Source organism: Nycticebus coucang, chromosome 9 (genome assembly GCF_027406575.1).
Source record: "Nycticebus coucang isolate mNycCou1 chromosome 9, mNycCou1.pri, whole genome shotgun sequence".
NCBI classification, from domain to species: domain Eukaryota; kingdom Metazoa; phylum Chordata; class Mammalia; order Primates; family Lorisidae; genus Nycticebus; species Nycticebus coucang.
Genome location: NC_069788.1, coordinates 36,889,876 through 36,915,390, shown reverse-complemented (window position 1 = coordinate 36,915,390; position 25,515 = coordinate 36,889,876). Strand labels below are relative to the sequence as shown.

Genomic DNA, 25,515 nt, shown 5'->3' with positions numbered 1-25,515 from the left:
TAATAGTGTTAGATGTTTAATGTTAAACATTACCTCAAAGTATTGATAAAGCCAAGCACTTAAGGTTTTTTCCTTTTCCATTTATAACTTTGGGAAATACACTTTAGTTATCTTTTTAAAAGTAGAAATGCTGAATAACTCTTCTGAGTTTTGTTTGTTTGTGGGGGGGTGGGGAGGGTTGTCCATGTCTTATTTTAGAAACTGAATAACTCCCCTGGATTTTGTTTGGTTTTGTTTCAGGGTTTCTTAGTGTTTTGTTTTGTTTTAGAAACAGGGTCTTGCTATGTTGCCCAGGCTGGTCACGAACTCCTAAGCTCAAGCAAACTTCCTGACTCAGCCTCCGAAGTAGCGGCGACTTTAAGCACCCACCACCACACCAGGCTACTCCCCTGTTTTAATGGGACGTTAATAATGAGCCACTCTCTTAATTTCTTATTTGACCCCCAGTGCAGACAATTAGAATTCAGTTGCAATATGTGAGTCATCCCTTTTAACATTCATCTAAAACTGAAAACGCTAAGAAGTGTCTTGATTAGTGAGATTGACCTTCGACAAACTTCTTTTCTACCTACTCAAGTTTTATAAGCTGACTCTGCACAGGTTTTTCTTAGCTCAGTGGAATTGAGTCAAACTCTTATAACTTCCTCAAAGTCAACGAATAAGCAAACAACAAGGAAAAATTTTTTACTTAACCTAACAGCATGCCCCACCACTTTAAACTTCATCTTAATCTTCACTGGAGGAAAATTTAAAAGAAGTTAATCCTGTTGACTTTTGAGCTTCTTACGGCCTAAATCCTGGCCACTGATGATGATTTAAGAGTTTTCAAAGGTATACTTACCTCTGTAGATTGTCTGCCTGCTCATCTGATGACTTAGCACATAACCTCTACATTAGAATACAGCTTTACTGTATTCTTAGACTTCTTTCTTCTACTTTGGTCTACTTTTTGATGAAACATTCTTGCTAATTATCCGATACTGACTGATGTGAGACTTAAGTTGTCACCCAGCATCGGTAACACTCCATAAAACCAAGGAGGAATTAGCTGTTGAGGCAGGAAAGGGGTGGGGCGGGGATCCATGGTGTTATGTATCAGAGTAAAAATGTGGTATTTAAAGTAAAATGAGAAAGTCTAACGTTACATTGAGAGATTAAAATCAACAGTGGCAAAGATCAAAATGTTTGACGTTATATTGTGTTATGGAAGGCATGAGGGGCAAGGCTTGCATCATTGGCAAAAGTATAAGTTGTTAAGCCTCTTTCTAGGAACAATTGGGTAATTTCGTTAAAATTTATAACGTATATACTCTTTAACCCATTATTTCTACTTTTAGAGAATTATTGTATAAATATTGCAACTGTACACAGTGGATATTTGTTGCAACATCTTTTGTAAGAGCATAAAACTGGAAATAACCCAGTGTCTTTTACCAGTAAGAGCCTGACTAAAGTATGATACAAAAGTTTACCTGGTGATAGTTAAAAAAGAATAAGGGAAATTTGTATGAACTGATATGGGACAGTCTCTAAAATATATCAAGTAAAAAGTACAGAACAATATTTATAATATGCTATCCTTTAAGGGACAGAGATATAATTAGACATACCCATACTTATATATACTTTATATACATTTAATCGGTTTTTTATTTTGTATTCTATATGTATATATGTATAGATATATAGATATTACACACACAGAACACCTTTGCAAGAATGTGCAAAATATTGTTAACAGGGTTTGCCTTCAGATGGGAAACCTCAGGTGCTAGGGCCTTACTTTTTACTTGTATTTGGCACCATTTATGTGTATTGGCTTTTTAAAAAATACATAGAGATGTTACACAATATATATCTATACATAGAAACAAAGCAAAAAGTAAATATTAACTAAGGAGATTAAGAAGAAATATAGTTTCATACTGAGTTCTAGAGAAAATTTAACATAAACCTCTGAATCTTAGAATAATTATACCATACCATTATAGGTGTCTAAATGTCTCAGTTAAGGAAAATTTGCAGCCTGATTCAGATCCCCCACCCTGAATTATCTTTGAATAATGAGGCTTGGAACTGTCTTCTAACATTCTGGCATCTTTCTGGCATCTGATATAATTGTTGCTTCATACACATGGCAATTGGAGTAAGTAATTGTTATTTAGAAATACGCAGTAATACATTTATGATATTATATGGTTGTGTTGAAAAGAGTTTTAAACTGAAGGAGCTAAACAATGTTGATGAGTTGTTTTTGGCTTTTTGGTGTTCGGGGTTTTTTTTGTTTGTTTGTTTGTTTTGCCTCCTAGTAAATAGTTTCTGCTCACCCCAGTCTCTGATATACTTTGTTTTAGGCTCGAATGCTGATCACAGAAGAAAATCTGATGACCATTATCATTAAGACTTTCATGGATCATCTGAGACACCGAGATGCCCAGGGCAGATTTCAGTTTGAACGATACACTGCTTTACAAGCCTTCAAGTTTAGGAGAGTTCAGAGTCTTATTTTAGATCTCAAGTAAGTTTTTGTTCAATTATTAAACCAATTACAACCTGTGAAATGTTAGTGTGTATATTCATTGCTGCTTTTATCTTGTTCAGGTATGTTTTAATTAGCAAACCAACTGAATGGTCAGATGAACTGAGGCAGAAGTTCCTACAAGGATTTGATGCCTTTTTGGAATTACTTAAATGTATGCAGGTATGCGTAAACTGATAACTTTTTCTTTTCCTTCCTCTTTCCTTTTTTTTCTTCTTTTTTTTTTTTTGTTTGTTTGTTTGTTTTTGGCCAGGACTGGGTTTGAACCTGCCACCTCCGGCATATGGGGCCGGCGCCCTACCCCTTTGAGCCACAGGCGCCACCCATCTTCTGTTTTTTTAAAGAGATGAGGTCTCACTGTGCTGCACAGGCTGGAATGTGTGGCTATTCACAGGCACAGTAATAGCATATGTCACCCTCAAATGATCCGCCTACCTCAGCTTCTCGAGTAGCTGTGACTACAAACACACCACCGCATGTGTTTGTTATTTTTGTTCATTGAATTGAACTCCTTTCTGTTTATGCATTTTCTTTTTTCATTTGGGCACATTTCCAAAAGATCAATTTGGATGGCTGCCTTTGGACCAAGAAGCTCCTCTTTTATCAGAGACTCTTAGAAAGGTACAGCAAGTGAGATCCCAGCAAAGGCTCAGGCATTGCTGCTCTTTGTATGCGATAATTCTTTTGGTTATCATTAATGTTCTTTCTTTAGAAGTTATAAATTCGTTTTCTAAGTAGGTTTTTTGGGAAGTACAGTCAAGTTAGTTATTAAAAACTATAGGTGTTTTTAGTTTTTTTTTTTAGTGTTTCTTTATTTCTTTTTTTCCTTGATGAGATATTTATATAATGCAGTGTAGAACTTTTTCCCCTATTTAATTCTTTTATTTGGGGGGGGGGAGACTATCTCCATACATGAAACAGAATCTAGAAGTAGAAACCAGTAGGTTTGTTTAACCAGTTTTAACTGTAAAAAGATAAGTCACATCTCTAAAAATCTGAGCAAATACTATTTTGATTCCTTTAGTAGCCATTAGGCTTTCTTAAGAAAAATAATAATCAAAGTTGCCCTGTCATTTTTAGAAAACATTCTAGTTCCTAGGTTCAGTGACAGTTCATGGGTATTTAATTTATTATAATAGTACTGTGGTTTTCATGTATCAATGAAAATAATAGCTACTTTGGGTCATTTTGAATATTTAAGGTATTCTGTACTCTCTATTATTTAGTAAGTTCTAACATAGCTGAGTAGTTAGACTGGTTTCTGAAAAGTAATTTTTTAATAAAATTTGTTTATCTTCGTTTTCTTTCAGGCACTATGAAAACTTAATTGCACATTAGACCATAAATACTAAAACTTGATTATAATATAAAATATATTTATAAATTCAATAACATTTTAAAAGCCTGCCTAATTTCTTTTAACAATTTTTTCTATAGATAATAGAGCTAAAAAGAAATTTGAAGGATTATTGCAGTGAAGTATTAAAGTATTTTTTAGTCTAAAAGAGATCTATAAGATTGCCTCTAAAATAATTCATTCTGTGCTTTATCAGGATTTTTGATTTGTATTTCAAGACTATAATATAAACATTATAAAATTAAAAACTGCAACTTCTCTTACTACTTCCGAGACTATAATATAAACACTATAAATTTAAAACTGTAACTTCTCATACTATTTCCTGTGGAAACATATACCTTATGTGTTTTTATATTCAATATATATTTCTTTTACATTATTTTTTAGGTTTCCATATAAGAGCGCAACTATAATTTTAATGCATATAAAATTTTTTCACTTCCTTTAAGGGAATGGATCCAGTCACACGTCAAGTAGGACAACATATTGAAATGGAACCAGAATGGGAAGCAGCCTTTACACTACAAATGAAATTAACTCATGTCATTTCAATGATGCAGGACTGGTGTGCTTTAGATGTGAGTTTCTTCTCGGGGGAGGGGAGAGGAGGAAAATGGAGGCAGGGTGATAATAAGCAAATTTCCAAGTAAGTTTTGAGGAGATTTGGAGAAATAAAGATTATACTTAGCTTGTAAAATAGCATATTTTCCTTTTTTACGTATACATTCAATAAAATTTTAAAACTTAAAATTCTAGGGTTCGTGCCCAGCCCGGGTCAGCTAAACAACAATAACAACCGCAACAAAAAAATAGCCAGGTGTTGTGGTGGGCACCTGTAGTCCCAGCTACTAGGAAGGCTGAGGCAAGAGAATCGCTTACGCCCAAGAGTTAGAGGTTGCTGTGAGCTGTGACGCCACAGCACTCTACTGAGGGTGACATAGTGAGACTCAAAAAAAAAAAAAAATTAAAATTCTAAAGTCTTAAGGAAAAACTTAAAAAATAGAGAAGGAAATAATCCACATTCTCTTCTCTAATGTAACTATCTTCATTTTTTCTATAACCCATTATAGACTTCGAGAATTTTATATAATTTTATATAAGTTTATAATTTAGTTCATAAATTTTCCTCAAAATAAAGTTTTACTATTGGTACATCTGTCCTGTGCCTTAAAATTCTTTTGCCCTTCTTTTCATAATAAAGTCTAGATGAGAATCTATGTAAGTTGGAGGATCAGGGAAGGCTTCCATGAGATCTAAAAAAGTGTGTGTAAAAGTTAAGCTAACAAAGAATAAATAATATTCCTGACTGAGAGAACAGCTGCATCTTGCTCTGTGACGAGACAGGCCCGTGGTGGTTCTGGGAGCTAAGAAAAGGCTCTGTGGTTGGAGGTAAAGGTAGAGGGCCGAAAGGTGGGCAGAGACCTGACTTTGCAGGGCCTTAGCCCTAGAGAGAAGTTTGTATTTCATTCTGATTGAAATGGGAAGCCTTTAGAGACCACCAAATGGAAAGGTGACATGATTCAATTTATGTGTTTTTTAAAATGACTCTATATGGAGAATGGATGGAGGGCAACAGTTGAAGCAGGGAATTTAATAGTAGTGCCTTGAGTTACTGGAGATAAAGTGACTTGTTTTGAGAGAAATTTAAAAAATGAAATAGCCAGCTTGGTTATAGAGTAGAGAACAAGGAATGAGGGAATGGAGGATACTGGAATAACTTGTAGATTTCCATAGCTGTATAGATCATTCACTGAGACAAGGAGTACTGGAAGAGGGGGACCAAGTTTGGGAGGAGGATTGAGTTTGGTTTTGTAGATATTGTTATTTGAGGTACTTATTCATCATCAAATTTGAGGTGCTTATTCAATGTTGTAGAAACCCAGTATTTTGTATAACTTACAGAAAAACCCTCTTTTTTAGGAGAAAGTGCTAATTGAAGCTTACAAGAAATGTCTCGCTGTATTGATGCAATGTCATGGTGGTTTTACTGATGGTGAACAGCCAATCACACTAAGCATTTGTGGACATTCAGTGGAAACCATCAGATACTGTGTTTCCCAAGAAAAAGTTAGCATTCACCTCCCAGTTTCTCGCTTACTTGCAGGTAAAGCATTTCCCCTAAAAGAGAATTCTAAAGTTATCTTTGTTTATGGTTAATATTTATGAATACCTACTATTTGCCAGGCATTATTCTGAGATTTTTATATACATTAACTTATTTAATCATCATATGGGCCTATATGAGGTAGGTATTACCAAGCTCACTTCGCAAATGGGAAGAAGACAGTGGCTGGGTGCCCGTAGCTCAATGGTTAGAGTGTAGGCCCTATGTACCAAGGCTGGCAGGTTTGAACCCAGCCAGGGCATGCTAAAAAAAAACAAAAACAAAAAAGGATAGTAACTTGCTTAATGACGCATAGCAGGAAAGAATCAGAGTTGACATTTGAAGGCAATTTGGCACCAGAGGCCGTGATTTTAACCATTGTACCATAGTGCTGCTTCAGATTTCTTAACGACAGTTCGCTCTACAGTTAGCTTGTTTTATTGTTTAACTCAGTCTAGCTTCAACATCAGTATTGTTGAAATTCAAAGTAATCTATCACTCAAGTGATATGCTAATAATCTGAAAACCACCCTAGGTTTTCTCTTGCTCTTTTTTCCCCTCCCTATAAACTGTTTGGTATTTATTGATATTCTCTTAGTGGCAGGTCAAGAGTGAGGCCATATTGTGGTGATAATTCTTTTAATCTGAGGTAGTTGGTTTCTAGGCTATTTATAATTGGCCAAATATTTGAAGCTGCCACCTTGCATCAGCAAAGACTTTGAATATGCCCTGTCCATCACTATGACTCATTTCAGTATACCTTTTATATTTCTTGGTTCTAGTCTTAGCCTGCTCATATACTGTTAGTTTTTCTAGTTCCATTTTAACTCAGGAAATAGAAGGAAGAGAAGTTCTGAAGGTAGTATTTGTACTCATTGCAGAATATGTAATTTATCTTACTCTTGTGGCTTAGAAACTTAATGTAATGTAAACATGTATTTTTGTTTTGTTTTGATTTTTCTGGGAAAGATTAGTGTCATTTCTTCGTTGAATGTTCGATAGAGTTCACCAGTGAAGCTGTCTGATGCTTTAGTTTTTGGAAGGTTATTTATTGATTCAGTTTCTTTAATACGAAACTATTCAGGTTATCTAGTTCTCCTTGTGTGGGCTTTGATAATTTGTGTCTTTCAAGAATTGGTCAATTTCATCTAAGTTATCAAACTCTTAGGCCTAGAGTTCATAGTATTCCTTCATTATTCGTTTAATGTACATGGGGTTAGTAGTAATAATCCCTCTTTCATTCTGAAGGCTTTTTGTTCTGAGCATTATCATGTTGTCCTGCTGATAGACCATTAAAGTCATAATGATTTAAGATAACTTACTGTGAAGATGATGGAGTTGTTTATTCTGAAATATATGATTATTAAAATAGTACAACAGATAATTACCTAAAATGAAATTGTGATCCCAAGAAGAAATCTCTTTTATTTCTAGAACTTGTTCAGGCCCAGTTCTGTTTTTATATGTGTTTTGAGCAACTAAACAGTTGATCCTTAACGTAGACAACTGATAGCACGGTATTATGGAAAAATGTTGGACTAGAAGGCAATAAAGTCAGTCCTGTCTCCAACTCAGCCACTGATCTCTTCTGTCTGTAGAAACCTGGTGTTATGGAGAGAAGCTGATGCCCATAGTTATGCACATTGAAAAAAGTCAATACTTTAAAAATGTACTAATTTTTGCCTAGGTCTTTACCTCCCTCAAAGCTTTTGAGTGAATAAATTTGCATTTTCATCTCACTGTATTTGATAAATCTTGGCCTGAATGTTTATAGTCTAATTGGAGAGCTAAGTAAACAAATACAAAATAGTTCATGAACAAGTTAGGCATGTGCTCTAATGATCTTAAGCAGTAAATGTTGGGAACAAGTTACTAGAATGGGATTAGTAGTGCAGGTCTTCACAGATAAAGCAAGCCTCAAACCAGGCTTGAGCAAGCAGCCAACATAATTGATAAGATTGTAAAGTGCATCCTCTGTTTAGGTAACACCATAAACAGGACACAATCAAAATGAACCAAGGTTGAGCCATAGAAGCACCTGTTGAGGTTAGAAGCCAAAGAGGCTTTGATCCTAAACTGGAAGTTCTGTGGAACTAAATCTGAGGTCAGGACCAGGGCAGATCATGGGTTCCGAGGGCCAATTTTCCTATTCAGTTACCAGAAGACTCTCTCACCACTATACTTTAAATGGGAGCAAACTAGATGGCCCAGTGCCTTTAAGATGACTCTTAAAGTTGGCATAACATATATAAATTGTTTTTATTATAGTTATAGAGCTACATTTTCTGTTTCTGCATCTAACATGTACTTGTTAAAATGTCATCAGTGTATGTTGGTACATGTAATTAAGATGGGGTCTGAGTGAGCTTTTGATGCATACAGTCATGGGAATGAACTTTGAAAAGCTTCATTTATGGATACAGTTCCTTTTGTATCTTAATTCGTAACCTAATAGGTTCCCAAAGAGAAAAGAAGATACATAAAGTTGAGTGCATTTGTAGGGATTTTTTTTTTTCCTAAATGATTTTCACTTATGGAGATACTTTTTTTGTTGTTTGTTCTTCCGTGCAGGTTTGCATGTATTATTAAGCAAAAGTGAAGTGGCAGATAAATTTCCAGAGCTCCTACCTCTAGTAAGTGGTGCTGACCTTTAAAAGTGAATATACATGTTTATTGTGGTCCTTATATTTCAAATCACTTTGAAGCAAACTTTATTTATTTGGGTTCTCCAGAGAAACAGAAGTAATAAGATGTGTGTGCACATACGTATGTGGAGAGAGACAAAGAGAAATTGATTGATTTTTAAGAAATTGGCTCACGCAGTTATGGGGGCCGGCAAGTCTGAAATCTGTGGGGTAGCCCAAAGCAGCCTGGAGAGACCCGGGGAAGAGTCTCAACCACAAAGCCAGGCATGCAGGCAGAATTCCTTTTTCCTCAGAGGATCTCCATCTTTTCCTTTAAGGCCTTCAACTGAATTGTTTAACTCACCATTCCTATTAATTAAAAAATTAAGGGCGGCGCCTGTGGCTCAGTGAGTAGGGCGCCTGCCCCATATGCCGAAGGTGGTGGGTTCAAACCCAGCCCCGGCCAAACTGCAACCAATAAATAGCCGGGCGTTGTGGCGGGCGCCTGTAGTCCCAGCTGCTTGGGAGGCTGAGGCAAGAGAATCGCGTAAGCCCAAGAGTTAGAGGTTGCTGTGAGCCGTGTGACGCCACGGCACTCTACCTGAGGGCAGTACAGTGAGACTCTGTCTCTACAAAAAAATAAATAAATAAATAAATAAAAATTAATTGTTTAATTAAACAATTAAACAAGTTAATTGTTTAACTTGCCAATTGTTTAATTGCCATTCCTATCAACCAAGCTTTCTTTATAAGTTGACGTTTTGCGTTTTTGGTTTGCTTTGTCTCTGCAGAGTGAACTTAGCCCACCCATGTTGATAGAACATCCTCTGAGATGTCTCGTTTTGTGTGCCCAAGTACACGCTGGAATGTGGAGAAGGAACGGGTTCTCTCTAGTTAACCAGGTAAGTGTTTTTGGAGTCTACGGAGAGTTTTCACTTGATTCCTTGCCTTCTGGGAAGATTGTAATTCTCAGTGGATTTAGTCAGTGAAGCTAAGTATCATTCACTATCAGTATTAAAATCGTTTGAAAAGAAAAATGTAATAATAAACCAAAAATTTTCTTATAACTTTTAATCATAGTTTGTCAGTAAATAAAATCCAAAATAGAGATGAACAGCAGTGGTCTTAATTTTCATTTGAAATAACTTTTTAGAACAAAGTTGCATATTAAATAATGAAAATCAAGATTTCATCTATTTAAATTAAATTGGGTTAAGAGGTGAAAGTTCTTTTAGTATGTCTCTAAGATTCAGATTTTACTTTTTAAATTTCATTCAGGATGGCTATGGATTTTGTTCCTATTTTTGGTAGCTCTAAATGTTCCTGAGACCACCGCCTTTTACTTTGTTGGGAAGCCCAGAAAGTTGGCTGCAAAATGTGAACCAGAGAATGATTACTATAATCTAGAAGCTTCTGATTAATCTGTATTAAGATCGGGTTAACCATTTAGGAAACTACATCACCTGCTTAAGTGCACTGATACAAACTGATACACTTTTTTTAGTGGGAGGAGGGAGCTATGCCAATAAAAACCTATTTACCCAATGTAATTAATTATTTTTTTAGATTTATTACTACCATAATGTGAAATGCAGACGCGAGATGTTTGACAAGGATATAATAATGCTTCAGGTAATAAGTTAAAAAAAAATTGAACTTAAAGGTGTGGGGAGTCTTTTGCTTCTTGTTATTTCCACAGAACCTAGTTACAGGCAGTCCCTGAATTGCAAACATCCAACTGATGTACAACTCACTCTTATAAACGGAGGCTACTGCAGGTAGTAGGTAAATGTATCTGCTCCAACTTACATACAAATTCAACTTAAGAACAAACCTACAGGGCGGCGCCTGTGGCTCAGTCAGTAAGGCGCTGGCCCCATATACCGAGGGTGGCAGGTTCAAACCCGGCCCCAGCCAAACTGCAACCAAAAAATAGCCGGGCGTTGTGGCGGGCGCCTGTAGTCCCAGCTACTCGGGAGGCTGAGGCAAGAGAATTGCTTAAGCCCAGGAGTTGGAGGTTGCTGTGAGCTGTGTGAGGCCACGGCACTCTACCGAGGGCCATAAAGTGAGACTCTGTCTCTACAAAAAAAAAAAAAGAGCAAACCTACAGAACCTGTCTCATTCATATTCTGAGGACTGCCTATCCATGTGTTCACTCCCGAATCTGTGTCTCCCACACAGGCCTGTCTACTAAACTCTAAACTCAGATGGCTTAACACACGATTAAATATTTCTATCTAGATTCCTGGACGCATCTCAGAGTTAACGTGCTCAGAATAACTCCTCTTAATTCTCCATGCCTTCTTTTTTGTTTGAGACAGAGCCTCAAGCTGTCGCCCTGGTAGAGTGCCATGGCATCACAGCTCACAGCAACCTCCAACTCCTGGGCTTAAGTGATTCTCTTGCCACAGCCTCTCAAGTAGCTGGAACTACAGGAGCCTGCCACAACGCCCGGCTATTTTTTGGTTGTAGTTGTCATTGTTTGGCAGGCCTGGGCTGGATTTGAACCCGCCAGCTCTGGTGTATGTGGCTGGCGCCTTAGCCACTTGAGCTACACGTACCGAGCCTCTCCATACCTTCTTAATTTTAAGCCCCTCAGTTTGACCCCTTTAAGTTAATTTTCAAGGTCTGTGAAGGTTCCTTGAATTTGCTGTGCTTTCTCTTAAATCTTAATTTCTGCTCGTTTATTTCTTCTGTTGCCTAGATTACCCACCCCTGCCTTCTCATTTCTCCTAGCTAACTTATTTTCCTATGTGTCTCAGTCTTTACTTTAGCATCATTTTCTCCAGTAGTCCTTCCGGAACACACTGAAACTTGGCTAATATCCCTTTTGTGAAGACCATAACATGATACTTATCACTGCCACAGCACTCACAACTCTAGATTGTGATTACCTACTTACATTTCATCACTCCCACTCCAGCAAAGAGTGACAACTGTGTCTTATTTCTTTCTTTTGTCCCTTTTGCCTAGCACAGTGTTTGTCACATAGTTGGTCTGTGTGATTGCTGAATGGATATAGTAATTGTAGAAAAAGTCAAGAAATGCAAATTTCAACTGGGTACAGTGGCTTATGTCTGCAATCCTGGCAAACACTTTGGCTAAATCCGGCCAAGGCTGGAAGATCACTTGAGGTCAGGAGTTCAAGAGTGGCCTGAGCAAGAGTGAGACTCCATCTCTACCAAAAAAGAAAGAGAGAGAAATTAGGCATGGTGGCATGAGCCTGTAGTCCTAGCTACTCGGGAGGCTGAGGCAGGATTGCTTAAGCTCAGGGGTTTGAGGTTGCTGTGAGCTATAGAGCAGTAACGATACCACTGTACTGTAGCTGGGGTAACAAAGCAAGGCTCTATTTCAAAGAAAAGAAAAGAAATGTAAATTTAAAAAACAAACAAACAGGGGCAGTGCCTGTGGCTCAAAGGAGTAGGGCACCAGCCCCATATGCCGGAGGTGGCGGGTTCAAGCCCAGCCCCAGCCAAAAACTATAAAAAACAAACAAATGATTATTGGCTGGGTAACGTGGCTCACATGTGTATCCTAGCATTCTGGGAGGATGAAGCAAGAGAATTACTTGAGCTCTGGAGTCTGAGACCAGCCTGACCAAGAGCGAGACCCTGTCTCTACTGAAAATAGAAAATTAGCTGGGCATCGTGGCAGGCACCTATAGTCCCAGCTACTCGGGAGACTGAAGCAGGAAGATGGCTTGAACCAAGGAGTTTGAGGTTGCTGTGAGTGAGGCTGGTGCCATGGCAGTCTCGCCTGGGCAACAGAGTGAGACTGTCTCGACAAAACAAAATTTTTGATTCAAAATAAAATTCAGGTTAATTTATAATTTACACAAATAATATTTAAAAGCTGTCACTACAGTTAATATAGTGCTTACCACAAATAAATGAGTTGAGAGAGCTTGATAATACGTTAACATGATGTATAGTAAAAAATACTTGAAACTTAATTGACATACCACATTTCTCTAACTACATACAATGATCCCTAGACAATGATCAGAGCATCCTGAAATAAAATTAGGAACTGAATTCATAAGAAATTACTTCAAAACATTAGAAGGAAAGAGAACTCATAGTCCATGTTATTCTGATACGGTTTAAGTTTGGGGGTGCGGATTTTGTTTGGGCTTTGTTTTTACCAGCTTTGATTCCTCACCATACCTATCGGCTGTCACAAGTGGGGATTGGGATTGGTAAATATATTGGGATTGATAAACTGTGTTCTCCTGTGCAAACCAGAATATCTCTTGTTAATCGTTCAGTGGCCTTTGTGACCTTCCTCTTTTCCTTTATCTCAAACATTAAAAAAAAAAAAAAGACAGGTGCCTCCATGATGGATCCAAACCACTTCCTGATGATAATGCTCAGCCGCTTTGAACTGTACCAGATTTTCAGTACTCCAGACTATGGAAAGAGATTTAGTTCCGAGATTACTCAGAAGGTAAGAACATATTTTATGAGACCCCAGCATATTGCTAAAGAAGCATCTTTCATTCTTCTTGGATATATTGATGGTCCGAGAGAATACAGTGCGCCTATTTTCATCTCTGAACTGTATCTCCCCCCATGTGTTACAGGATGTTGTTCAACAGAACAACACTCTCATAGAAGAAATGCTGTATCTCGTCATAATGCTTGTCGGTAAGTTTAGATTGTTTGAGACATTTATAACTGACATTGGAGTTTGTGGAATTAAGTAGTTCAGAATTTCTAAACTGTCCTTTGGTGTTTTCAGAGGATACTCAGTTTTAGGGGAAGGGAATGTCCCTCGTTGAGAGTAGCAGCACTGTGGTGCTTTGGAAAAAGGAGAAATTACACCTACCGAAGCAGAATAACTGAGAAGGCTACGTTTGGGGGGAAATGGGGACAAGAACAAGCAAGGAATAAGATATTTAGAGGTTATTTAGTGGTTTGTGGGTTTGTTTGTGGGGGGGGTTGTTTTTTGAGACAGTGTAGTACCCTGGCCAGAGTGCAACACATTGTCATAGTTCTTTACAGCCTCAAATTTCTGGACTTGGGCAGTCCCCTTCCTCAGCCTCCTGAGTACCTGAGACCCCAAGCACACACCAAGATGCCTGGCTAATTTTTCTATTTTTAGTAGAGGCAGGGTCTTGCTGTTGTTCAGGCTGGTCTACAACTCCTCAGCTCAAGCCGTCCTCCTCAGCCACCCAGAGTGCTAGGATAACTGGTAAACCACCATGTCTGGCCTATTTTCTGTTATTTTATACCTTAGCTAGATTTCTCTCCATGGATTTGTGGTACAAAAGTGTCTTCTTGACTTTGAATATAATAATTCCAAGCTATTGGAGACCTATGACTAATAGGTGTGGATTTCTTTTCTTATTATATATATTTTCAGCCTCCCCCCCATCTTTCCCATTCTTTTATTCCTTAACTTCTCCCACCTACCTAGCTATTTCAGACTCTATGTGGTCCATAGATCAGAGAAGACTACAAACTATCAGGAGGCTACACCATTGAGGGAGGTTTCAGAAGTTGATATCTTATTTGCCACTAACAAGATAGAAGGGAAAAGGAAGGCTCTCCCTCCTTGGAGTGAAAGTGGTTTCCTTGACTACGTCTAATCTGATCCCATTCTTCCAAAATAGCAACCAGCACTCTCTGCACTGCCTAAAGCCTGCCCTTACCAGAGACTCGGGAGTGTGGTCAGGAGCTGCTCTCTCCCTAGCTTGTTGCAAGAGGAGTCATTGCTTTCCTGTTGCTCAGAGTCACTCAAATAGGGAAATATATCATGCTGCATGAATTAGAAGTACATATCACTTAAGTATGGTGATCAGTTTAAATGCATGTATGTATGCTTTTTCATTTTCGACAGGAGAGAGATTTAGTCCTGGAATTGGACAGGTAAATCCTACAGCTGAAATTAAGCGGGAGATTATCCATCAGTTGAGCATCAAACCTATGGCTCATAGTGAATTGGTGAAGTCTTTACCCGAAGATGTAAGTATCTGTATTTTTTTAAAAGAAAATCTTAGAAATCTTTCCCTACTTACCAGTCTAGTCTATATAGACTTCCTTTTTTTTTTGAGATAGTCTCACTTCTCACTCTGTCACCCAGGCTGGAGTATAGCGGCATCATCATAGCTCACAGCAACCTCAAACTCTTGAGCTCAAGCAGTCCTCCTGCCTCAGCCTCCTGGGTAGCAGGGGTTGCAGGAGCAGGCCACTGCGCTCAGCTCGTTCTGTTTTTAGTGGAGAGGGGTTCTCCCTCTTGCTCAGGCTGCTCTCGAGCTCTTGAGCTCAAGAAACGATCCCCCCCACCTGAACCTCCCAAAATGCTAACATAGACATGAGCCACTGCACCCAGCCTAGATTTACTTCTGTATACCTTTCTCACAATTGTAAGAACTATACTTCTAGGAGGTGTGTAACTCTACTCACTCTTAATGTAAATAATTACAAAAAGAATATTGGGGATAGTATTATGGGAAAGTAAAATAGGAATAGAAGTTTTATTAAGAATATAATCTTCTACAGAAAGTCTTAAAAGAGATAAGTAAACCTGGTTCTTAGAATTGAAGTTTTGTAGTTGTAGGGCCTTAGTACAAAATCGCCGTGGGTATACATAATACTTTGAAATATAGTTAATATATTGAAGAAGGGAGTGAAAAATACCTGCTCATCTATTTTGACTAAAGTTTTCCAAAGTTTTTTCCTTCTCAAGCATCCAAAGACTATCCTTAACAATGAGCCAGTATTTCATGTAGAATAGTGAATGTAGAATAGTTCCTCAGCCACCTGTTTTTCAGCCATGAGGCTTTTCAAAAACTTAGCCCTTTCAGTTGGAAAGGGACTATATTTTCAATGAGACTTTTTAAAGTGTTTCCCCTAATTTGAAACACAGATTAAAACTTTTCAACCTTAAACATCTATTTTTCTGGGATTTCACCCTATCTTTGTTGCATAGTAATACTTCTTTTTTTTGAGACATAGTCTTATTTTGTCCCCCTTGGTAGAGTGCCATGGCATCATAGCTCACAGCAAACTCAAACTCTTGTGCTTAAGCGATTCTCTTGCCTCAGCCTCCCAAGTAGCTGGGACTACAGGCGCCCACCACCAACACCCAGCTATTTTTTAGAGATGTCTCGCTCTTGCTCAAGCTGCTCTTGAACTCCTGAGCTCAGGCAATCCACCACCTCGGCCTCTCAAAGTGCTGGGATTATAGGCATTAGCCACTGTGCCCAGCCTTTTTAAAAGGTCTTACCTTGATTCCACATGGCAATGACTTTTTAAAAATTAAGAAATTATATCTATTCTATTTATTAAAAAATTACATCAATCTGAATGTCAGCTTACCAAATAAGTACCATATTTAATTATAGCCTAATCACTATGTTTACTATGGAATCCTCATCTATAAAAATGCACAAGGCAGCGCCTGTGGCTCAAGGAGTAGGGCGCCGGTCCCATATGCCGGAGTTGGCGGGTTCAAACCTAGCCCTGGCCAAAAAAAAAAAAAAAAAAAAACATAAAAATGCACATATAGGGCCGTGCCTGTGGTTCAGTGAGTAGGGCATTCGCCCCATATACCAAGGGTGGCGGGTTTAAACCCGGCCCTGGCCAACTGCAACAAAAAAATAGCCGGGCGTTGTGGCGGGTGCCTGTAGCCCCAGCTACTCGGGAAACAGAGGCAAGAAAATCGTCTAAGCCCAAGAGCTGGAGGTTGCTGTGAGCTGTGACACCACACCATGGTACTCTACTGAGGGCGACAAAGTGAGACTGTCTCTAAAAAAAAAAAAAATACATGTGTAACATATCTACCTCCCAGAGTTACTGTATGGTTAATGAGAGCGGGATACTCAGAGTCCTAGTTATTGACCTAAAACCCACTCACTTGTTTCTCGTTCCTGTAGGAGAACAAAGAGACTGGCATGGAAAGTGTGATCGAAGCAGTTGCCCATTTCAGGTGAGTTTGCTTCTTATTATTTCACTTTTTTCCTTTCTACTCAATCATTTTTCTTAGAGTGTTTCCTCTAATTTAACTGAGAATGCAGTTGTTCCTTTCAGTGAATGCCACTTTCAAATTATACTTGTGAATTGATTTCTCACTGACATTTCACTTTTCTGATGTTACGCTGCACTCCGCAACTGAATGTAGCATGATGAGGCTTTTCACCACATTCAGAATAGATGTTCATAGCTGGCTTACGGTTTCAGATAATAGAAATAAACCTGAGCAGTGATTTAAGTAAGCGCATTTTTATTTAAAATCACTTTCTTTGTTTCCATTTGAATGTGCTACCTGAATTGTGAGATGACCTCTGAATGCTGCTTTCTCTAGAATCCAGGATGTTCCCCCACCAGTAACCTAATTTGTCCCCTTGATGTTGTTGAGACAGTTTCTTAATCCTGCTTTTCCTTTGTTTCCCACCCTAATGACAGTGATTTTACTTTTGTTGATTATAAAGACAATACATGCTTTTGAGAAAACTCAGGAAAGTGTGAAGAAAAAATATTGCCTGTAATCCAACCACTCCGATGATTTCTGTTATTACATTTTCTTTTAAGGGAAGCTTTCTTTCTTTTTTTTTTTGTTTGTTTGTTTGTTTGAGACAGAGTATCATTCTGTTGCCCTGGGTAGAATGCATCATAGCTCACAGCAACCCCAAACTCAGCCTCCCAAATAGCTGGGACTGTAGGCACAGGCCACAATGCCCGGCTTGTTTTTCTGTTTTTTAGTAGATATGGTCTTGCTCTTGTTCAGGCTGGTCTCCATCTCCTGAGCTCAAGCAATCCACCCACCTCGTTCTCCCAGAGTGCTAGGATTGTAAGGCATGAGCCATCACACCTGGCCTGTTCAAAAACAAATTGGTTCATTTTATAGTTAGTTTTCTGTAACCCTTTTTTTTTCTTTGTGGAGACAGAGTCTCACTGTACCGCCCTCGGGTAGAGTGCCGTGGTGTCACACGGCTCACAGCAACCTCTAACTCTTGGGCTTACGCGATTCTCTTGCCTCAGCCTCCCGAGCAGCTGGGACTACAGGCGCCTGCCATAACGCCCGGCTATTTTTTGGTTGCAGTTTGGCCGGGGCCGGGTTTGAACCCACCACCCTCGGCATATGGGGCCAGCGCCCTACTCACTGAGCCACAGGCGCCGCCCTTCTGTAACCTTTTTAAAAGTAAACTTTAATGGGGTGTTCCATATGTTTGTGTCTTGGTGGTGTTTTGTTGTTTTTTTAATATACACTCTCAGCACTTACAGGCCTACTTGATTCTTTTTACTTCTTTGTAGTCATGTAATGTATCTAATCTCTTCATAGTGGTTGTGATACAGTAGAACTTCTGTAAGTTGACTACCCAAAAGACTGTAACAGAGTGGTCAACATACAGAGGCGGTCAACGTAAGGAGCTAGGCCTACTGCACTGATGCATACATGTGGTGCATGTCTAGTCTGTCAAAACTAGGTCAGCTTAAGGAGGTGGTCCGTGTGGGGAGATGGTCAACTAGGGAGGTTCTACTGTATTTAGTTTCCACATTTTCTGTGTTATAAACAAGTATTGAACATCCTTACACATGTCATTGACATGTGTATCTTTACTTGTAAAAGTGTTTTGAGGATTTGCTTGATTAAAAGGAACACCAAAAATTCTCTTCCTAGAAAAGTCATCAGTTTATACTCGCACTAGCAATATATGAGAGTGCCCTGCGGTTTTGCAACTCTTTGTTATGTAGAGTCTTAATTTCTACACATTAAATGGGTGAAAATGTTACCTTGTTTTAATTTGCATTACTCTTCCAGCCTAACCAGTCTCTACAAAAAATAGAAAAATTAGCTGGGAGTGGGGGCATGCCCCTTGAGACCCAGCTACTTGGAGGCTGAGGCAGGAGGAGTGCCCAAGCCCAGGAATTTGAAATTGCAGTGAGCTGTGATGACACCACTACACTTTACTCCTGGTGACAATGCAGAACTCTCAGAAAAAAATTTTTTTCACATTAGTCTTAACCGCCAATGAGACTGAGTATCTTTTCATGTGTTTAAGGGCCACTTATGTTTCTTTCATACTTTGATGCATTTTTTTACAAGTATTTATCCCTGTCTTATTGTTCCATAAGTATTTCCGTATGTATTAGAGATTTCAGTTCTTATTTTATTAAATACATTGCAAGTACTATCCCTCAGTCTATCACTTGGTTTATGATGGCATTTCACACATATCTTTTGAAATATCTATCTTGTTTGGCTTCTGGGTTTTGTAACTTGCTTAGAAAGGTTCTCTAGGGCGGTGCCTGTGGCTCAGTGAGTAGGGCACTGGCCCCATATACCGAGGGTGGCAGGTTCGAACCCAGTTCTGGCCAAACTGCAACAAAAAAAAAATAGCTGGGCATTATAGTGGGTGCCTGTAGTCCCAGCTACTCGGGAGGCTGAGACAAGAGAATCTCCTAAGCCCAAGAGCTGGAAGCTGCTGTGAGCTATGACACCACAGCTCTCTACCGAGAGCAACAAAAATATTGTACCTGCTTTTTTCTACTTAATAGAACTTATTACAGGCATCTTTATATGTCAGAATACAGAAATTAACGTCACTATTTTTTTTTTTAATTAACATCACTATTAATGGTTCAGTAGTTTGGAGATGCAATTTATCTAACCTATTAGCTGTTGTTAGACTTTTAAATTATTGCGACTGCATTGCACCACAGTATATGAGCTCTTCTTTCTTATTTTAATATCTAAGACTTATGTCATGAATGTATGGCTTTAGTAATAATGTTGTAAGGGCTTTTCATTCATAGGAAACCTGGATTAACAGGACGAGGCATGTATGAAGTGAAACCAGAATGTGCCAAAGAATTCAACTTGTATTTCTATCACTATTCAAGGGCAGAGCAGTCCAAGGTAAATGGGAAAATTAAAAGTGTAGTGGGGCTGGGTGTGATGGCTCATGCCTGTATTCCCAGCACTTTGGGAGGCAAACACGGGAAGATCACTTGAGGGCAAGAGTTTGAGATCACCTTGGACAACGTGGTAAGACCCCCATCTCTAACAAAGAAAAAATAGAAAAATTAGCCAGGCACAGTAGCATGCACCTGTAGTTCTTAGGTACTTGGGAGGATCACTGGAGCCCAGGAGTTCAGGGTAACGGTGAGCTATGATTGGGCCATGCATTCTAGCCTGGGCAACAACAAAACCCTGACTCAAAAACAAAAAACAAACAAGTGAAATGAGGAAGGATTAGATTTTTTGTAGAAAATTTGGAAACTATATAAAGGTATAATGAATAAAGTACAAATTACTTAGAATACCACCACCCAACATTTGGGTTCTTCCCCTAGTAATTGTGTGTGCGTATATATGTTACTATCTATATGTATTTATGATTGGATACATGCATATACATATATATATATATACACTTGTATTATTTTATTGGCTATTTAAGACAAATTTTCAACCTGTATTATGATCAATTAACCCACTTTACACTCATTTCAGAATTGGTACTATTTAACGTGGTTTTCCATAGGGACCGATGCAGTTTTCCTAATCATTCTTAGTGATCAAATCTTGCTTTTTGCAGTCTTCTCTTTTTCTTTTTTGAGACAGTCTTACTCGCCCTAGGTAAGAGTACCATGGCGTCATACCTCACAGCAGCTCAGACTCTTGTTGTGATTCTTGTTGAGCAATCCTCTTGCCTCAGCTTCCCAGATAGCTGGCACTACAGGCACCAACCACAACACCTGGCTAGCTTTTCTATTTTTTGTAGAGACAGGATCTCACTCTGGCTCAGGCTGGTCTCAAACTTCTCAGCTCGGGCGATCCATCTGCCTTATGCTCCCCGAGTGCTGGGATTACAGGCCTGAACTACCACACCCAGCATGCAGTCTTCTCTTAAAACACTTTTTCAGACTCAGTGCCTGTAGCTCAGCGGCTGGGGCGCCAGCCACATAAACTGGAGCGGGCAAGTTTGAACCCAGCCCAGGCCTGCCAAACAATAATGACAACTACAACCAAAAAATAGCCGGGCATTGTGGCAGGTGCCTGTAGTCCCAGCTACTTGGGAGGCTGAGGCAAGAGAATCGCTTATGCCCAAGAGTTTGAGGTTGCTGTGAGCTGGACACCACGGCACTCTACCAAGGGCAACATAGTGAGACTCTGTCTCAAAAAAAAAAAAAAAAAAAAACAAAAACTTGTTCAATAAATGGCATTAAAACTTCACCATAAGCTTTTATTGAGTTTTTGATGCATGGTCATAGAGTTTAGACCTTAAGTTTTTTGGTTTGACTTTGTACATGTTTCTTTTGCATTTTAAATCAATGACTCGTTTGAGGATTCTTTTAGTAGAAAAAAAATTAAACCTTGGTATGTCAATTTAGGGGGAGGACTACAACATTAAGGATAAAAATCTTCTAAAATAAGAAGATAGTACAGCAAAGATGATTGACTTAAGTCACTGATGTTAGATACCAAGTTTGTGCTGCTAATTCCCTGTCCAAATAACTTTGTTTTTTATTAGGCAGAAGAAGCTCAACGGAAATTGAAAAGACAAAATAAAGAAGATACAGGTATTTTTAATCTTCATTCCAAAATCTCTTGCTCATCTCTTGTTAAACATTGTTTCTTGATAACTGTGATGGTTGTCATTGGTGGAATGAAAGATTTTAATATAAGCTTTCTGTTCTCCTATGTTCTCCTATTCAAATAATAAACACGTTAATATAGAAATAGTATGTCCTGACTCACCTCTGGGTTAATGCTTTTATCTCAGGACTTAAGACCTTTGTAGGGAAAAGAAAGGCTTTGACTTTGTACTACTGCTGTTTACATCATTTGACTTTGAGAAAGTAAAATACAGCTTTAAGATGTCTGTTAGTGAACATTCTTTGAATGGAGACTATCAAAAGTAACAAAGGGATAGGGTTTTTTAAGGCATGTTCTGTTAAAGAAACCAATAACAAATGTATTTTCAGCACTTCCACCTCCAGTTTTGCCTCCATTCTGCCCTTTATTTGCAAGTCTGGTTAACATTTTGCAGTCAGATGTGATGTTGTGCATCATGGGAACAATTCTGCAGTGGGCTGTGGAACATAATGGATATTCCTGGTCGGAGTCCATGCTGCAAAGGGTAGGTGTGAAGACATTTCTTATTTATCTTTTAGTGTTTTGTAGTAAAATCAAAGTATCTTATCAGTATCTGTACCCAGAAACATTAAAACAGAAATACACTGTTACCAAAATTTAAAATATAGTTGTTCTATTTTTATGTCTGACAATAAAAAGATGTGCTGGCAGATTTTTTTCATACCAGATAGTTGTGATTATCACAATCCATTGGCCAGTCTCTCTCTCCTTGATTGATCCTGGTCTTTATATGTGTGGTACTCTGATATTGGTATGATGTGTTTGTTATCTTTTACGTCTTTCTAATTTCATTTTTTCCCAAAAACTTGAGTTCATCAATATCCGTATTTTGCAGTTGAAGAATTTGAGGCTCAGAGAACTTATGTTCCTATAGCTAATAAGTGGCAACTCTGGAACCTTGTCCGCATTTTACTTTATAGCTCTAATGTAAGTCATTCTTACATTACTTCATTGAATTCATATAATACCTCTATGAATAGATGTAACTTTTTCTATCATGTGGATGAGGAGTCCAAGTTTCAGTGAGGTTCAGTTAACTTCCCATGTTACTCAACTAGTAAGTGGCATAATAATTATGCAGTTAATAGAATGTCTACCCTGTGCTTTATTCCATACTAGGCACCTTACATACAGTATTTGTAATCCCCATAACTCTAGAGGGAAGTTGTTTTTTTCTATGTTAAAGATGATGACGTAGGTTCAGAGGGATTCTCTGAAGGTACATAGCTAGAAAGCAGTAAAGCCAGGATTCAAATGAAAACAGGCCTTCCTCTGAAACTACCCTTCTTTGGAGCATCTCCCCAGGCTCAAGTATCTCATTGGCTAAGGTGTGTGTATACTTACACCCGCCTTCCATAAGCAGGGGCTGCGGTGTACTAGAGACTGTCAGCATTATGTGAGCAAAAGATTTGTAGGACATGGAGAAGAGAGGAGTGATCAGTGTTTACTTGATGTGTGCATTTGCTTTATGTCATTCAGGCTAACCTAGTCCTTTGAAGTCTCTGGCAACCACAGTCTCACTGTGTGGAGGGAGAGAGACAGAGACAGCACACATATTTCCTTCAGAAATTGGGGAGCAGGGCAGAAGCAGTCAACATGCAAATAGGTTCAAGGTAGTTACGTATTTTGTTAAAAGTCTGGTAAGGAATATTTTGTGAGATCTACTGAAGAACTATAAGCGTCTTTATGAACTAGGTGGTACTAAAGATGAAAACGTATGCCTCTCTCAGATGGTGACCATTTAGTCGTTGGAGAAATTGAACTAGGCGGTATCAGAGACTAGATAATTACATAATAAATACTTCTAGTTTTGTAATTATTTGGCCACTGATTCATAGATTTCTTAAGGCTGTGATATAGATATGGAATAAAACTGAAAATTAAAGATTATATGAATTGCTTGTCACACTTGGTGGTAATTTTAGCTTATCCTAAGAGTTTACAATTGAAATTTCTTACTCACTGAAATATAAGATTTTGTTTTCCCTACCAAGAATTCTTTATTAGAATATGAACATCAGTCTTTTAATTTAATAAAAGTTGGTACTTTGAAATTGTTTATTGCATTTAGTCTTTATTATAAGTTTTATTTATCTTTTTCAATATTGAATGAGTTCTTTTTTGCTATTTCTTATAAAAATACATTCTTGATTTTTTTTTTTTTTTTACTAAAAGTTACAAAACATTTTATTTTGAGGTGTTACATTTAATTGGAATGGCACTACAAGAAGAAAAACAACATTTAGAGAATGTCGTGGAAGAGCATGTAGTAACATTTACCTTCACTCAGAAGATCTCAAGTATGTATATACACTTCTTACTAAACTAACTCAAGATACAAGTGATTTTTTAAATAATCACTTACAACTTCTTTTATTTCATCATGCAGACTTTAATTGGGTAATGCTGAATCCAAACATTTGAGGCTATATGTATTCCATGTTAAATCCTATTATATTTTTATTTTTATTAAAATACTAGAGCTTGGCTTGGCGCCTGTGGCTCAAGCGGCTAAGGCGCCAGCCACATAACACCTGAGCTGGTGGATTCGAATCCAGCCTGGGCCCACCAAACAACAATGACGCTGCAACCAAAAAATAGCCGGGCGTTGTGGCCTGTAGTCCCAGCTACTTGGGAGGCGGAGGCAGGAGAATTGCTTGAGCCCAGGAGTTGGAGGTTACTGTGAGCTGTGATGCCATAGCACTCTATCTAGGGCGACAGCTTGAGGCTGTTGTCTCAGAAAAAAAAAAAGAAAACTAGAGCTTATACATACTTAAAATACGTATATTTTAATTCATAAACAACAAAAAATAAGGACGAGTTCTTAGTAAAAAATTGGTATAGCAAATACATTTAAAAGCTAGGATATACTTCTAAAAACAAAATTTGCTATCAGGATTTTGCTTTTAAATTGTTGCTCTTCTCTTAAAAACTTAAGATTTGACAGTATTGAAAATAACAAAATTTACCTGTAAGGGATTAGATTATCATTTTATCTAAAGTAATATATGATAGAAGGCCGAGGAAATGTTTTATTCTAGCTTTTTGTTTAAAAAATTTTAGACATAGACAAGTTGAAAGAATTGTAAACATCCATATACCTACCACTTAGATTCAGTAGTTAATATTTTGTAATATTTGCTTTTCTATTTGCGTGCTTTTTGAACCATTTGTTGTAGGCATCATATTTCACCTCTTTTTTTTTTTTTTTTTTTTTTTTTGTAGAGACAGAGTTTCACTTTATGGCCCTCGGTAGAGTGCCGTGGCCTCACACAGCTCACAGCAACCTCCAACTCCTGGGCCCAAGCGATTCTCTTGCCTCAGCCTCCCAAGTAGCTGGGACTACAGGCACCCGCCACAACGCCCGGCTATTTTTTTTTGGTTGCAGTTTGGCCGGGGCCGGGTTTGAACCCGCCACCCTCCATATATGGGGCCGGCGCCCTACCGACTGAGCCACAGGCGCCGCCCCATATTTCACCTCTTAAAGAAAAGTTTTTCCTTTTATTAATTTTCAGAATAAGAAGTTGCTCTAGGGCGGCTCCTGTGGCTCAGTGAGTAGGGCGCCGGCCCCATATACCGAGGGTAGTGGGTTCAAACCCAGCCCCGGCCAAACTGCAACAAAAAAAATAGCCGGGCGTTGTGGCGGGCACCTGTGGTCCAGCTGCTCGAGAGGCTGAGGCAAGAGAATCTCTAACCAAGAGTTAGAGGTTGCTGTGAGCCATGTGACACCACGGCACTCTACCAAGGGCAGTAAAGTGAGACTCTGTCTCTATAAAAAAAAAAAAAAAAAGAAGTTGCTCTAATAGTTACCTGCAATGCTGGCACCTTTGAGAGTCTTGAGAGTCTTTTTTTAATATTACCCATGGATTTTTATGTATTTGGTGCTTTACAGTCAGTTATAATTATTATTCCTTTTGATACTCAAATTGTGCCTCTTAGAGCAGTGGGAGTTTGTCAGTTTCTGTGTCCTTTTCATCTAGCTCCATTATATTTGAGCACCACCTCTCTTTCTGACACAGAGATGCCTGGACTCACCTTGTACTTTCTCTGCTTCAGACCTGCAGTCACCCATTTGCAGAGGTGTTTTTCATTTCGTTGCTTCTTGTGAGATAGGGCCTGTCTCAATCACCCGAGCTCAGAGTTCAGTGGCGTCATCATAGCTCACTGTAACCTCAAATTCCTAGGCTGCAGCGGTCCTCCATCCTCAGCCTCCTGTGTAGCTGGGACTACAGGGGCATGCCACCATGCCTGGCTAATTTTCATACTTTTTGTAGAGACAGGA

The 25,515-nt window shown here is 38.5% G+C and overlaps 1 protein-coding gene across 11 annotated transcripts in view; it reads left to right on the top strand.

Moving 5' to 3' along the window:
• The window catches only part of UBR2 (ubiquitin protein ligase E3 component n-recognin 2), a 136,201-nt gene that overhangs the window by 73,001 nt on the left and 37,685 nt on the right, over window positions 1-25,515 (top strand). For 7 of the 11 annotated variants that reach the window (XM_053600924.1, XM_053600925.1, XM_053600922.1 and 4 more), the window contains exons 12-26: window positions 2,355-2,518; window positions 2,602-2,701; window positions 4,349-4,477; window positions 5,820-6,003; window positions 8,575-8,636; window positions 9,419-9,529; window positions 10,194-10,259; window positions 12,951-13,073; window positions 13,210-13,273; window positions 14,469-14,593; window positions 16,507-16,559; window positions 19,388-19,490; window positions 21,109-21,157; window positions 21,563-21,717; window positions 23,431-23,533. In XM_053600924.1, the coding sequence (XP_053456899.1) occupies window positions 2,355-2,518; window positions 2,602-2,701; window positions 4,349-4,477; window positions 5,820-6,003; window positions 8,575-8,636; window positions 9,419-9,529; window positions 10,194-10,259; window positions 12,951-13,073; window positions 13,210-13,273; window positions 14,469-14,593; window positions 16,507-16,559; window positions 19,388-19,490; window positions 21,109-21,157; window positions 21,563-21,717; window positions 23,431-23,533 (1,591 nt within the window). The other 4 variants (XM_053600930.1, XM_053600929.1, XR_008382270.1 and 1 more) reach the window with 4 other exon arrangements.